Source organism: Festucalex cinctus, chromosome 8 (genome assembly GCF_051991245.1).
Source record: "Festucalex cinctus isolate MCC-2025b chromosome 8, RoL_Fcin_1.0, whole genome shotgun sequence".
NCBI classification, from domain to species: domain Eukaryota; kingdom Metazoa; phylum Chordata; class Actinopteri; order Syngnathiformes; family Syngnathidae; genus Festucalex; species Festucalex cinctus.
Genome location: NC_135418.1, coordinates 14508393 through 14524859, shown reverse-complemented (window position 1 = coordinate 14524859; position 16467 = coordinate 14508393). Strand labels below are relative to the sequence as shown.

The window sequence follows — 16467 nt, the reverse complement described above, 5'->3', positions numbered from 1 at the left end:
GGGCTTTACACAATATTGCGATTCAATAGAAAACCCAAATGGCTAGTGGGTGTGGGCTGCCTGGGACTACTTTTATTCCACCCTGCATTTCATTTTTCTTAGATATAAGCCACTTGAAGAATTAAAAAAAAAAAAAAAAAAAAAAAAGGTTGAAAATGGATAGAAAAGTAATCGCTTTTGTTCCCATGCCTCAGCAAGCCAGGACTGTTTTTAGTGATATGGTGTGTGACTCTATAAACAATATACTACCCTGCCTCGGACCACAAATATTTAGCTGAAGGGGCCTGAGCTTGTCACAAGTGAGAATTTTTCAGCCAATGCAAATAGTTTATGGAGCATGATGTTTATGGATTTACATTGGATTCATACAGGTTTCAGTTCAATCAATCATCAGGTATAGTAGCCAGCTGATTATATGTGTTCATTTTTTAAATGGACTTGCAGTCTAGTGGTGTTGATTGGTTGCCATTTTCAATGTTGTCACATCCAAGCGTCTAACTAAGACATTCCTTTCTCTAGGTGCGTGTCGGAGGCTTTGAATACTCGCCGGGGACCTTGCAAATCTACTCGGACAGCCTTCTCACCCTCCCTGCCATCATTGGTATTGGAGGAGGCGGCGGCCTGTTGCTGTTGGTTATTATTGTGGTGCTGATCGCTTACAAGAGGAAGTCCCGTGATGCAGATCGCACCCTCAAGCGACTCCAACTGCAGATGGACAACTTGGAGTCTAGGGTGGCCCTCGAGTGCAAAGAAGGTAAGTTGATGTCATCGAAACACGTGGAGGCGTTCTCCGAGTTTACCTTCTCCTGATCTTGTTCTCTCAAAATAACTCCCGCGTCCCGAAATAACTGTCTGCAAATCTTTCCCTTGCCACGTCTTACCTCAAACACGGCACAACCCCAATTAAACATTGCTATCCATTTTAGTCTCAATTTCCTCGCTTGCTTCGTTTCTCCCACCCTCCCACTTGCAAACCGTCCCTCCTGCTGTTATGTGGCAGTAAAGCGTGTGCGCGCGTGCGGGTATTGGTGTGATTCCAGAGGAGTACTTTGATGTGAGCCAGCCACCAGATGTTGGCTCTCCACCCCGCGGGAGAGCCTCCTGGCTGGCCTTACTACCATCCACGGTGTGTGTGAGAGGCAAAGATGGAGGACAGAGAGATGCGGGCGCAGAGGTGGGACAGGGAGGGAATAGTAAGGAAGGAGGGGCTTGGCAGCAAATGAAGACGGGGGAGAAAGCGAGAGACTTGCACACCAGCACATTAGCATAAATTAATTTGGCAGGCAAGTGCATGGATTGAGCAAGTGCCTATTGATGCTGCTAAATGGTTTGCCTGGTATGGGAGGCAGATGGGAAGAAAGAGGAGAATAATGATAACCATAATCATGAGCCCACACTTCCATATCGTCTCGGTAAAGATCAAATAAAACATGCATTGTGACTGCTGAAAAGGATGTGCGGGTTCAATTCTACAATCAACCGATGCACTATATCATGAAAAGTTTTGTCATTTATTGCTGAGTATTAAAAAAAGTGTTTAGGTTACAATAGTTTTGGAGAACTGGGTTTCAGAATAGGAATTTAGAATGGTTGATCCAAATCCCAATGGGCCAAGAATGGCAGTTAATTCCACATGATGCATTGCGTCTGTTTGAGCAGCGTCGTGTTATGAAGAAGATGAAGACGAGACGAAAATGTACTTCACTTGAAAACAGGACCAAAATCTATGGACATTGTAGTTCACTGACAAAGACGAGATGAAAATTATATGATTTTGTAAAAGCCGCTTGTCACTGTGACACTCGTGTGACACACCCCCTTTCAAATCTGCAGCTAGTGACTAGTGCAACATGACCCAACACATGGGACAGACAGGTGGATTACTGGTGAAAGGTTAAAAAAAATAAATAAATAAAAGTCAATTATAGTTCTAACAAGGTGGCACGGTGTTTAAGTGGTTAGCACGCCCGCCTCCAAGTGCTGAGGACGCAAGATCGAGTCCAGGCTTTGGCCTTTCTGGGTTGAGTTTGCATGTTGATTTTCATCAAAGGATGAGAAACGATGTTATGTGAAATAGTTTTAGATCCAAAATGTCCGACATTATCTGCTGACAAAAAAAAGGGGGGGGTCAAATGATTGTCCTCACTAAAACTAGACTAAAATGTTGACAGTTTTTGTTGACTCAAACTAGATGAATAAAATATTTTATTTTTTCTCGGACTAAAATAAAGACTAAAATGCTAGATTTATAGTCGGATAAAAGTTGCGTAGATAAAAATGGGATGAGGTTGACTAACTATGATAGAAACTAATAAGTGTGATTGAAACTGGACTAAAACTGAGACCCAATTTAAAAACGTCTATTAAAATTAACATGAGCAGCGTCACTTTTTCATCCCAAACGCTGTTATTGCGTTAGTCTGCATAGGAAAAGCTACGGTAGTGAAATGACAAGTACGACACAAGATATACATGGAGGAAGGCGAGGATAGGAAGACATAGTTGAGAGTGTGACCTCCAAGGTTTCATTTTGAAGACAAGCACGTTGCAAAACTAGAAAGCGGATCACTGACAACATCTGTTAGTCTGGACTTTGCAGTGTAATTTAGCAAATTTATGTTTCTGCCCTGTATTTTTGATAGCTTTATTGGGTGATCTCAGTCATGGACTTTACTTGAATACAAAGCAACTAATACATAACTAAATTTCACTTGTCAAAATGTCATTCATCATGATGATCCTTTTGTGTGTTGTGCAGCATTTGCAGAACTGCAGACGGATATCCATGAGCTTACTCAGGAGCTTGACGGAGCAGGAATCCCCTTCCTGGACTACCGCACCTACGCCATGAGGGTCCTCTTCCCTGGGATTGAGGACCATCCTGTGCTCAAGGAGATGGAGGTACTGGTCAGTAGAGTGCACAATATGCCTATATGACATCACCTGTAATATAACATTGTTTACTGCTTCTTTATGATAGTTAATGGTTAACATTTTCAAGGGTTGGTTAATGAGTAATTTCAAATGTACTTCAACACCGAGCAGTTGTGTTGTCTGACATCACTTTAACAGCAGCATGCTGTGTACTTCCATCATCGTATGATTCAAAATGTCACACATGGACACACTGCACACCTGCGTGCTGAAATGCATGGAAGGTGTCAGGTACATTTGAGCGGCTGAGTATCTGCACCACGCTATCAACTGTATTCCAAAGGGATGGTGTAGCGCGACATTGGATTTTCATTTGTATGGGCCAGGCAATCACAGGCCACAGTAGTGCAGTAGTAGGCAGATCAATTTCTTATTACAGCATGAAGCTCACATTCTCGTCTTGGAGCTTGCTTTTAAGAGAGGAAGGGACTCGACGGAGAGCGTGTGGGAGGGTAGTGAGGGATGAAGGGAGTCGAGAAGAAAGATAAAGCATCAGGACAGCTGCGGAGAGAATAATAGGTAATAGGAATAAGTGAAAGGGGATGACAATAAATTGGTTTATGCATGTAGCTGAAACTGAATCAATTTGTCTGATTTTCTTTGTAAGGAGACAAAGAACAAGTGTTGCATTGCTCTTGTGACTCTTTTGCCAATGTGTCCTTGTGTAACTCACTGCAAATTAAATTACACTCTGTTGCTCAAGTGCACTTTCTTTCTCTGGGCCCATTTTTTTCTTTGCTTTCCATCCCCTCCACCACTTCCCTTGCTTTAATATCTTTCTTTTCCTCCATTCATTGATTTTCTTCCTTCAACCTTCCCCTCCAGGTCCCAGCGAACGTGGAGAAGGCTCTGACGCTGTTCGGACAGATGCTGACCAAAAAGCACTTCCTGCTGACGTTCATCCGCACCCTGGAAGCACAGCGGTCCTTCTCGATGCGAGACCGCGGCAACGTGGCCTCCCTCATCATGACTGCGCTACAGGGGGAGATGGAGTACGCCACAGGCGTCCTGAAACAGCTTCTGTCCGACCTCATCGACAAGAACCTGGAGAGCAAGAATCACCCCAAGCTCTTACTCCGCAGGTACGCACAAAGGGGGGACGTCCTTATTTGCCAAGCCGTGCGTTACTGTCAGCTGGGTGTTGTCGCGGAGCAGGACGGCAGGAGCTTTTTTAGAAGCATATGTGACGTTTCGTCCTCTCTCTCTGTCAACCCTGTCGCTGTCAGAAAGGATTACACCCCTGAGCACACACATTCCCAGTGGAGTTGCAGACAGACAGACCTCTCACGCACACACAGACACATGCACACAGGTAGGTGGGGGATACAAGAGATGGAGTGGATGCCAATGGATAGAGGAGAATGATTTTACAAGGGTGTGTGTAAAGGATAGATCGAATACATCGTGGGGCAGTGCAAGAGGGGTGATATAAAGGGCAAGAGTGAGTTTGATTCAGTGTCATCGGAAGTGAAAGTGAGGTGGGTGGAGTGCAGGAACAGGGGATCTGTGATCAATACATCTACAAGGAGATTTGAGATGGAATCAAACTGATGGAGCAATGTAGGATGTATAATGCACATCTTTCATGTCGAGGTCCTGCAAAATAGCTGCTTCGGAATTGTAGCTGAAGGTCTTGTTCTATATGCTGAAGCTCAGGTGAAGATAAGATAAGATGCATGAGGAATTTAGTGGCAGCAGATGTACAGTATGTCTGACACAGGCAGCACGCGAGAGGTAGTGTGATGCATCTACCGTTGAAGCAGTATGCACCAGTTATCTTCAGAGTCTGTGGATTGTTTATACAACAGTGCCTGTATTTGACTTGTGGATTGTTGTTTTTAAAATATAGATTTTTTAAGTGTTTTCACAATACTTACCGTAAGTGATTTTATTTTATTTTTTTTTATCTTGTACGCAGGAACTACAGACAAAAAAAACTAAACTAAGCAAAAAATATTTGGGGAAAAATAAAATTAATGACAAAAGAAAGCCGCCTGAAACCTAAAACTACATTAAGAACAAACAAACAAATAACTAACTATCATGAAAATTCCAAAACTATTATAACCCTGCTGGCGACCAGTTCAAGCTTACCCGAAGGAAGCTGGAATATTTTCCAGTTTAACTGCAAGTCCGCCACCTGTAACACAGATGTTGTTGCGGTTCTGGAATATTGTCACTATGAAGAGAAAAAAAAAGAAAAGTTGAATAAATACCATCTTAAAGTGGTAGTGCTATCGAAAAGGTGCAATATAGGTGGGCTAAATGAGGAAGAGAGGGTAAGGAGCAGGGGGGAAAGTACTATAAATACTTGGGGTGTGAATTGCCTAGTACCTGACGATTCGATTCGTATCACGATTCACAGGTCACGATTCGATTCGATACCGATTAATCCCGATACAAATTTATAAGTCGATTGTTGCAATTTTTTAAATTCAAATTTAGAAAATACTAATCAGTAAACTTGTACAATATAAGATTTGTATGAAAATGTATTATTTATTTACCTGAAACTTCAGTCTTATACAGATGGTAATCTGTTTCATGTTAGAACAGCATTGAAATAAAATATTAAGTCTTAATGTTCATTAATATAACATTCTTCCATGCTTAAGATGTGAACCCTAACCCAAAGTAAGACGTTTTGTTGAATATTTTTCCATTAAAAATGGAATTTTAAAAATCGATTCAGCCGCCTATTGAATCGATTTGAGAATTGCGCGATGCAATATCGCGATATATTGCCGAATCGATTTTTTTTAACACCCCTAATAAATACTATCTATGCTATCTATTAGATCAGAGGCATCAAGTCCTGCCCCAGATAGCAAAATGTGGTTGAATCAACGTTGAAATATAGTTCGGCTTAAGTGTTGAATCTACGTTGAGATCTAAAGTTTAAATTATACAGAAAGCGCAAGGTTGATAAAATGTTGAGTCAACGTTTGCTTTCCAACCATATATCACTCAATATCAATGTCGTTTCAACCATAATCTAAATGAGAATCTACATGCATCTTTGGTTGATTTTACATTGAATTCTAACGTTTAAATTAAACAGAAAGCGCAGGGTTGATAAAATGTTGAGTCAACGTTTGCTTTTCAACCATAAATCACACAATATCAATGTCGTTTCAACCATCATCTAAATCAGAATCTACATGTATCTTTGGTTGATTTTACATTGAATTCTAACATTTAAATTATACAGAAAGTGCAAGGTTGATAAAATGTTGAGTCAACGTTTGCTTTGTAACCATATATCACACAATATCAATGTCGTTTCAACTATCATCTAAATCAGAACCTACATGCATTTTTATAGTGAATTAATGTGAGGAATAAATGTTTTAAGTTAATCATCATTTACATTGGAATTTACATCTAAATGTACATTATTATTATTACTATTATCATGCACATTAATATAGAACAATTTTTTTAAACTAACAAAAAATATTGGGTTAGTCCACTAGAAAAAAAAAAGTTACCATATGTTTTTCACCTAGTGTTTCTGCAGATGTCTTACAACTTACTTGGATGTATTATTAGCTTGTTGATTTCCTTAACCATACTTCCCCATATGTATGAAAATCTTAGGACAGAAAATATGTTTAATATTCAAACATTTATTAGAAATCGAAACACAGTACTTTGTAACTGAATTCTGGGGAGAATGGAGGCAAAGAAAATAACACCCGTTTGGCTTCTGCCTCAAATAATGTTTGTTTTTATTGTATTATTCTTTTTCTTGACAAAGGAATGAAATAAACATGAAATGAACTGTAGGAACATCAGTGTATAAAGCGGTAACCATTTCACTTTGACTGTACGTCAGTCCATAAAAAGACACACTAAATTTTGACTTGCGTTCGCAGTTGCGTCCAAGGCACTAGCATTGCTTGGGATGCCACCGTTACGCTCATGAGCAAAACGCAGCCAATGCTTGACAGTAACAACAAAGTCCTGCTGAGTCAGTGTACGGTCAAGCTGTCGAGCAGCAACTGAAAGACAAGATTACAAAAGAGAAGAGAGTTAGTATCCAATACAATTTATTGTTTTAGAAAAAAAGCTGTTCTCTTGTTACAGTAACTATCAGTAAGTATTAAGTAACACTTTTTTGTTGAATTTGACAATGTTGGTAAATACATGCGATGTCAATATAAAAACCATCCATCCATCCATTTTCTTGACCGCTTATTCCTCACAAGGGTCGCGGGGGCTGCTGGCGCCTATCTCAGCTGGCTCTGGGCAGTAGGCAGGGGACACCCTGGACTGGTTGCCAACCAATCGCAGGGCACACAGAGACGAACAACCATCCACACTCACACGCACACCTAGGGACAATTCAGAGCGCCCAATTAACCTGCCATGCATGTCTTTGGAATGTGGGAGGAGACCGGAGTACCCGGAGAAGACCCACGCGGGCACGGGGAGAACATGCAAACTCCACCCAGGAAGGTCCGAGCCTGGACTCGAACCGGAGACCTCAGAACTGGGAAGCGGACGTGCTAACCACTCAACTACCGTGCCGCCCAATATAAAAACCACTGTAGATTTATTTTAGTTAACTCATTCACTCCCAAAGACGTATTTATACGTTTTTTTAGGTTTTTGTTTGCTAGAGTTTTTGTATGAAGGCTTTGATGCAGTTTCTGACCTGAAGTGGAAGCTTAAAGCGATGGTAGTTATTACAAAAAAAAGTTTCATTCATGAAACAGATGAAGCACACTTTTTTTTTTTTTTTCGCTTTAAGCTTCCACTTCAGGTCAGAAACTGCATCAAAGCCTTCATACAAAAACTCTAGCAAACAAAAACCTAAAAAACGTATACGTTTTTGGGAGTGAATGAGTTAATTAGGACAATTACAGAATGTTGAATGTGCAATGTAACTAGCTACTAGCATGAAAGTGTGTCGTGTATAGTTAGGTACATTGTTTATTTTATTTTCTAGTTTTACTACGACTTAAAGAGGGTAATGGTCAGAGGCCATTGTTCAAATTAATAGCACAAAAGGAAAATGAAGTCTGGTTATTTGGAACGTCGTTAACTCGCTGTCTAGCTGGTGAAATTTAGAAGCTTCGGAGCGAGGACAGCATAAAGATGAAAAGGTAAGGGGAGTAGCGGTGAAGAAAAAAAAAATACTGATTTTTACTGAGCTAAAGAAAATAATGTTGACTAGGGGTGTTAAAAAAATCGATTCGGCGATATATCGCGATACTACATCGCGCGATTCTCGAATCGATTCAATAATCGGCAGAATCGATTTTTTTTTTTTTTTTTTTTTAGGATTCACACCTTGAGCATGGAAGAATGTTATATGAACGGCACATTAAGCCTTAATATTTTTATTTTAATGCTGTTCAAACATGAAACAGATTACAACCTCTATAAGACTGAAATTTCAGATAAATAAATAATACATTTTCATATAAATCTTACACTCTACAAGCTTACTGATTAGTATTTTCTAAATATGAATGAAAAAAAATCGCAACAATCGATTTATAAATTCGTATCGGGATTAATCGGTATCGAATCGTGACCATTCGTATCGGGATTAATCGGTATCGAATCGAATCGTGACCTGTGAATCGTGATACGAATCGAATCGTCAGGTACTAGGCAATTCACACCCCTAATGTTGACATAATTTATTAGAAATGATTGACTTGTTTTGATAGCCACTGCTGTTGCAGGCAAACCTCGTGTTCCAATAAAATATTTTGCAAATATATCGAGTTGCGTATGCCTAAGCCAGGTCATGCTGCACCTCCACAAATAATGGTGCGACTAAATCCTGTGCTGTGCGAGCAACCAAAAATGTTACTCGCACCAGTGCTAGTAGTGGAAAAGTTAGTGTAGAGCCCTGGCCTGATGGAGTCCATCTTGACTGCAATATATTAATGAAAAGACAAAGATACATATACTAATTGCTGTTTTTGTGAAGTGTCAATGATGTTTTTTTTTTTTTTTTCATTGATTTCGGAATTGACCATTCTCTAATTAATAGATAAATAATGTCTATGTGGAGCCGCACTTTTAAAATGTGTCTTTTCTTAGTGTTTTTTTTTTTTAAAGCTTTTTCTGGGAATTTTCAGTCATTCAAAAATATTTTTGGACAATTCAAAACAATTTTTCAGTTATACAAAAATGTTTTCGGAGAGTCAAACCCTTATTACGAGGTTTCGGGTATTGGAAGGATTCTGACTCCATACCCCAGGTGGAGTGATTTTACACAACAAAAGAAAGCAGCTCAGAACATTCTGCTCAACTCTGTCTTGTAATAAGTAGTTTACATAGGCGATAACTCACCAAACATACAGTCTTGCATCACTGTCTCCTTGAATGCCTTCTTGCCAATGCAACACTTGTCTTGCTTCCCTGCCCAGTTGTATTCATTTAACAGCCCAGGGCATTTGTCATCACAGTTGCCATCATCCGTCTGATTAGGTTGTCCGAATTGGTGCCTTCAACGACAGCCAGGTGATTAATCTATGAGAGACGACATTATTATTATTATTAATTTAATTTTTGCACTCAACTTTTGTTGATAGAATTCTCCCGATGCCTGAAGATTTTACTTTTAAGTAAATTACATAACCTTTACTAAATTTTGCAATATTCATATACATCACCCCCTCTCCACCCCCCAGATGACTAACTAAATAACTAAATGACTAAAACTGAAAATAAAAATAATACATTTGTATTTCATTTTTGAATTGTATATTTTTCATCCGTTTTTACTTTCACTTTTAGTAATTTATTTATTTATTTATTTAGTCATTTATTTATTTTGAATTTTGGCAGTTTTGGTCCTCCATAATTATGCCTTACAAATTGGTAAAAAAAATTAAAATAAAATAAAAAAAGTGTGCTAAGATTTATGATGATTTGGTTCTACAACAGTGACCTTTGAAAAACTTACCAACTACGAATACAGTATTTCCCTTTCTTCCGGTTGGTCCCCAAGCACCGCAAAAAGGGTTGCCTGAAACAAACAGAAGACCCTGTTCAACATTTTTTTTCACAATGTGATTGTGTTCTTTCATAATCATAGTAGTTATTATTACTCACAACTTAAATTAACAATGGGTCTAGGTACCTGTTGTAGAGCTGTAATTGTGTTTGTAGTCTTGAAAAAGTGAGTTGTGCACCTAAACAATATCAACAACACAGCATGTAAGTTTCAAACTTACTGTACAAGTCAGCAATGTGTTACCGCAATAATATCATCACAATCATGTAGTACAGTGCGCAGAATCATTTACCTGTCTTGCGCTACTCCTCAGAATGGATTTTGTGGACAGAACATTTTGAAGAAACACTCAGAGCCTGAAACCTGAGCACAACCGATATTCTATTAATTATTATGTTATCTTATATTATGAATTCTGAAAACATACCAACATTACCTTAAAAAAATTTGCACTTTGCCCTCTTCCTCCTTATAGGTAAGACAGACCTCTGCATGTTCTCCTTCCCCATTAAACCTGTGCCAAGTTATATTCTCTGTCACTAATTTCAACATTTGGATGTGGTGAAAGGTAGTTCACCTAAGCTTTCTTCAGATTCTTAGAAATGAATATTTTGAGTGTTTGTTCACTTGTTTACTTACCAAAGAGGTTCACCAAGCTCTGGCCAAGGTACAACATGCCTTCTTAGTTTGAATAAGTAGTAAATTACTAATTAGCCATCTGGTTTCGAAGACGCTGGCACCACCTGTACGCCATGTGACTCGTCAAAACAGCACAAGTAACCTGTACATCAACAGACAACAAATGATATTAAAAGCAACAAAGTACAACATTTACACCTTTGTTTTATTACAGTGTGAAAAAAATGTGTTCATTATAGGCTCAATAATTAGTAATTACTAAAAAAATACTTTTACTTCCCTCAACAAATAAATATCCTGAAGCATGATTCGACTAGATTTCGTGATGAATTAAGTTATATACAGAAGTTAAACAAATTACAGATAAACCTTACATTACTATACAAGTGGACTTAATTTACTTTAAAAACTAAACCTAAAAGAAAACGCTATTCAATGTTCTATCTTCAACTGTTAAACCAGCCTGTTAAAAACGACTGAAAAAAGATACATTCTTCATGTAAACGCTCCTGTAGCGCTTCAGTGTAGTTCGTTAGCTTACTAGCATATCAGCAACATAGCACACAGATAGGCTTGTAGTAACTCTCATTGTTAAGAGGCCGTCGGAATTAGCAACTTAGCTTCAACGTTTAGGATCATTCGAAACAATTTCTTCACTAAAACCACCTCTAAAGACCAATATGCTTAGCGACCCAACTGACAATGGACATGGTGATACATATTTGTTTTATTTAATGTAACTTTTACCGACCTGAAACACAGAACGTCGACGTTTGGATTCCCGCTCTTAGCACGGCTGTCGGCAATTTGAAATTCTTCTTCTTCTACGCTGTGTATGACTGTGTGTGTCAGTCTGGTTAGTAGCATGTCCCGCCATCTAGTGGCGTACTGTGGAACAGCGATCCAATAACGTTAGAAAGTACAGTAGATATTTAAATCAACTCGATGAAATTAAAATTGTATGAGATATATAATAGATTTTTAAAACATAACCTGGGAAATGTGTGTAACGCATAAGTCATTCCTCTTTTGTATTTTTTTAATATAATATTATGCACACAATGTACATATCACACAGCACTATAAAAAATACATAATTCAAGCTCTGCATATTTTACAATACAAGCTGAATATTATCCCAGAACAATGTAATATTTGGTGCTAGTGATAATTTGGTACCTTTTTATATGATTATACTCGCAGAGTTGCGTCTCAATAAAATAGCTTCATTACAATATTGCCCCCTAAAAGCTTTACCTCTGAATCAGATTTCCACTAAATGTAAATAATTATCTCTTTCATATGAATATTCATAGTTGTTTTTATTTTAGAATTGTTAGACTTAAAGTTTATGCGTTGCAGGTTGAAACAAAACTGGTCAGATAAAATGAGATTTTCTCTGATCAGCCAGTGAGTGCACCTAACTAAATATTATGGCATTGAAACTATTAACGGGAAAATTTAGATAACCACACACGCACGCACGCACACACCAATGTCTGTGAAGTCAATTCAGTAGTTGTGTCAATATGAAGCCATAAAATATCAAATGTAAAACATAGGAAAATTAAATACTTACCCTTGAATCGCTACAAAGAAATGGTGAACGCACGTTCGAAGAACTTCTCTCTGGAAGCTTCATGAAAGTTCGTTCACAGAATTCACACACAAACTTTGATTGTTTGACCAGAAACATATTGAAATGTCTGTGTGATGATGTATTAAAATTCTTCTTAACATCTGTTATGCAAATAAGTATGTGTAAAAAAATGTGTGTAGAAAAAATAAATAAATCTGAAACTGCATTTAAGAGTGGGACAAGACTGGCAATACATATGTGGCCCAGAGTTGTAAATTGATAGCTGGGCCAGATGCGTCACACAGCAACTGGCCCACATCCTGTTTGCCAGAGTCAAGCCAGTGCCACCTTTGCTGCTCCTGGGCCATGTTCGGCCCACATGCCTTATGCCAGTGTCGACTGAATGCCACCTGTGCCGGACTTATGCCGGATGTGGGCACATATTTTTGATGACTGGGCTGAAATGCACAAACTAGAAACTCTAACGTGTACAGTTTATTTGGTGGAAATGCCAGGTGTTTCGAGTACATTCAAATAATTTACAAGTTTTGCAAATACAGTGTTCCCTCGTTTTCCGCTGGGGTTAGGTACCAAAAAATACCCGCAATAAATGAAATCCGCAAAGTAGTTAGCTTTATGTTTTATATTTATTATAAATGTTTAAAGACTCTAACACCCCCCACCCATCAACCTGTCCCCAAAATACTTCCCCTCCCCCTCTCCTAGTCAATTTCTCAGCTGAAGGGGAAAAAAAAACAAGAAGGGCAAACATAGATTCAACGTTAATTAAACATTGACCTTTCAAACGTTTTAATTCAACCAAAATACAACGTTGATTCAATGTTATCTTTTAAACACAAACTTCAATGTTAACATAATGCTGTTGAATCAATGTTGATTGACCAATCAATCTTCAACCGTAACCAAAAATCATCCATTTTAACCCTAATTCAACGTTGAATAAACATCTTTTGCTATCTGGGGCAGGTTTTGGAGGTTTCCCTCTTCCAACCCCAGCTGATTCCAATCAACAGGATTGTTATCAGGCATGTGCAGAACATGCTGATGAGCTGTGTTGGAGAAGGGAAACATCCAAAACCTGCAAGGACTCCAGCCCGCGAGGACCGAGATTGCCCAGCCCTGTATTAGATAGTATTCACTGACATCACAAGATCGCGAGTCGGCCCCTTCTGGTGTTCAACTTTCCAGCGGACTCTGCTGTGTTTCTATTGTTTACACTGAATGTTCTTTCGTTATTGATGTATGTCAGCGCCAGCTTCCAAACAAACATTTGCGCTAGCATGTTACAACAAAAACAACAACATTGTTGATTTATCACTTATTTTCCTACACTTTAACAAGAATTTCAACTTTTGGCCTGCTGGGAAACGAAAATTAGAGACCTTAAAGGGAGAATTCGGATTTTTAGACATGAATCTCTATTTCATCCTCACCTCCAGTGTGTGCGATCAGCACTGACTTACCCTTGACAGCGTTCTGTGACACGAGTTCTGGTCCGGTTTTGCTCGAGAGGAAAATAGTCCTCTTCTGAAAACAATTTGTATTCAAAAGAGCTAAACATTTGCATCACAAAACTCCCTCCTGAAAAAAAAAGTCAGACTCCATTACCGCCGGGCACTATTTTTCTCTTCATTCGTATCACTGCACGTCGCCCTGTAGAAACTGTAGCTGATAGAGGTGCTGCAGACAGCTGCAGACAGTCACGCCTTCCGCCTTGGAAAAGACAAACAACTTGTAGATTAGTGCGCGTCTATCAGCTGTATGCAGGGCGCCGCGCAGTGATACGAACGAACAGAAAAATAGTGCCCGGCGGTAATGGAGTCTGACTTTTGTTAGGGCAAAGTTTTGTGATGCAAATGTATCACTCTTTTGAACACAAATTGTTTTCAGAAGAAAAAACGCTTTATTTCCGTGACCCCAGCCAACTTGCCGGACTATTTTCCTCTCGTCCAACACCGGACCAGAACTCGTGTCACAGAACGCTGTCAGGGGTAAGTCAGTGCTGATCGCACACACGGGAGGTGAGGATGAAATAGAGATTCATGTAAAAAGATCAGAACTATTCCTTTCAGGAGAGTATTTGGAGAGATCTCAAAATCGAACATCTTGACCACCAGATGTATTTTTAGCCAGAGGTTAGCCACGGCTAGCGGCTCACATATATCACGATTGCATTATGTTAAAAGCATCTTTACCATCTTACAATGACACCTATTTTAATCAAAATGGACAACACTTTGGTAGACTTTGTCGGTTGGAAATCCTTTCAATTTATCTTTAAAATTCCGGACACTTCTTTGTCCGTTCCTATTCGACGTTCCATGGACCCGTGAATGGCCTACAATGTGGGGCACAAGTCATTTGAATACTATATACTGTATAGTCACAAGAAAAAGAGGCTTTTTTTCCCCCGAGTAGGTATGGATCTGAGATTAAATAATAAAAACTTCTTTTCCCTCTTATTTCCCCTTATCCCTGGAGAGATATTTAATTAAAAAAATCGAATCAAATAAATGACTTTCCGCCAATGTGCCTTTGTAAAGCCATTTCTAATCCCATCCAGTGGGGAATGGTCACAACATGCTGTCCTTGCTAAACACGCTAGCTTCGGGAGCTTTAACTGCCAAGCAAGACAAGAACTTTCCCCAAGAAAACACAAAAAAAGTTTACTTTCTGGACAAGAACGCTACAAGGAGCCCTATTCTTTAGCGCACGTGTTTGAGAACAAGAGGTGCTGGCACAGTTTCCCGATTGAGAAGATCATTCGTGTCACCCTCGATCAGGACCTGACATGCCCACAAGCGTGTACTGTCCAGGTGTATTCACCTCCCTCATCCTCCAGCTCTCCTTTCCCTGTTGCCTCATCTTTCATCGGTTCTATTTTGCTGACAGCCATGAAAAAGAAAGCGTTCCGCATACATCAAACAACATTCACCAGTCAAACGGGAGGCTGGCGGAAGCGTAGGAGTTCACGTCTCGTTCCTGCTACAGGCTTTCACTAGCTGCTTTCTTTGGCCTAGTTTCCCACTTTTCTGCCTTTTATTTTTCTCCTTCTTCGTCTTGAACACAACTTGAGCAGAACATGTTGAAATTAAATTCCAGTGGTGTCATTTCTGATCATAGTGCGCCCTTCTCACCTTTTTGCAACCTGCGCACAGAAATAGTCAATATTTAATAGAAACTGGGAATATGGCCCAGTTAGCAGAGTAGTTACTGTGTGCCTACTGTTTGTTGTTTGCCTTGGCAAAACCAAAGAATGGATAATTAAACAGCAATGGTGACAATGAAGTGTTATAAAGACAGCAAGTAGAAATAGGTGGTGGGGTGTAAATGAAAGAACTGAAAGAGGTGATTTCCCTGTCTAATTGATTTCCTTGTCTATAGGATAGTGAGTAGGGAAAGGATTTTGCCATCTAATAATGCAGCTATATTTTGATCAAAAGTGTTAATTGATTATCCTCACACTGTCGTCGAGGAGGCTTGTTGTCATCGAAAGGCACGCTTGGAAATGTTTATACGTTCTGAGCTTCAATTTTTTTTTAGCTCCTCTCATCCTTTTCTCTCCTTGTCTTTCCCAGGACCGAGTCAGTGGCTGAGAAGATGCTCACCAACTGGTTCACCTTTCTGCTTTACAAGTTCCTCAAGGTAAAAAAAAAAAAGCTCTCTCACACCCACAGGCACACATGTTTTGGAGTGATTCCGCTAGCAGTAGAGTAGAAAAATCCCCAGGAACGCGCACAGCTGCAGCATTAGATAAGGCACAGGCCAGTGGCTACCTTTCGTTTACCTCCGCCTTTCATTTGGTCAATGCCCCCCTCTCTTCCAAATGGAGGAATTGATGGGGTCTGAAGCTGTGTTCAGACGCGCTCGCTCCTGTTGTTGTGACTGCCAAAGCTTTTCACCAGATTCTCTTCGTGTCCGTCACTTCATTATTTTACCGCCAGAATTTGTTTGTGGGTTTACCTTTGTGAATATGCGAGGTGTTTATTTAAGCTGTCTGTTCATCTCACTTTGAATTCCTCTTGGATGCTGAATCAGAGAGAATTATGGAGGCTTAAATTTTCATTTCTCCCCTACTTTACAATCTTTCACATGTGCATTTTATATTCAAATATTGCCGCACCTAATCATTCCTTTGTAAACTGGCATTTGGCTAACGGTGACCTTCAGGTGTCCCAAGGAAAACAGGAGATGGTGAGCCAAGACAGACAAAGGCAAAAAAAATCAAAATACCTTCAGGAAAGACCTTGTTAAATGTTTATTTAGGGATGGAAAAAAAGCGAGCGTAAACATGGGTTCAATGAAAAATGTC

At 39.4% G+C, this 16467-nt stretch overlaps 1 protein-coding gene and 1 long non-coding RNA gene across 5 annotated transcripts in view; one reads left to right on the top strand and one right to left on the bottom strand.

The window, feature by feature from the left end:
- plxna1b (plexin A1b) overlaps positions 1–16467 on the top strand; it is a 205628-nt gene that overhangs the window by 176510 nt on the left and 12651 nt on the right. For 2 of the 4 annotated variants that reach the window (XM_077528740.1, XM_077528738.1), the window contains exons 20-23: positions 520–754; positions 2759–2901; positions 3760–4016; positions 15734–15800. In XM_077528740.1, the coding sequence (XP_077384866.1) occupies positions 520–754; positions 2759–2901; positions 3760–4016; positions 15734–15800 (702 nt within the window). Of the gene's footprint in view, positions 1–519; positions 755–2758; positions 2908–3759; positions 4017–15733; positions 15801–16467 lie in introns of all 4 variants that reach the window. The other 2 variants (XM_077528739.1, XM_077528737.1) reach the window with 1 other exon arrangement.
- On the bottom strand, positions 6636–12799 carry LOC144024312 (uncharacterized). Its single transcript, XR_013284730.1, has 8 exons — positions 11307–12799; positions 10556–10697; positions 10353–10430; positions 10209–10279; positions 10043–10094; positions 9866–9928; positions 9250–9429; positions 6636–6938 (listed from the first exon to the last, which is right to left on the bottom strand). It is a non-coding gene; the product is annotated as an uncharacterized LOC144024312 (long non-coding RNA).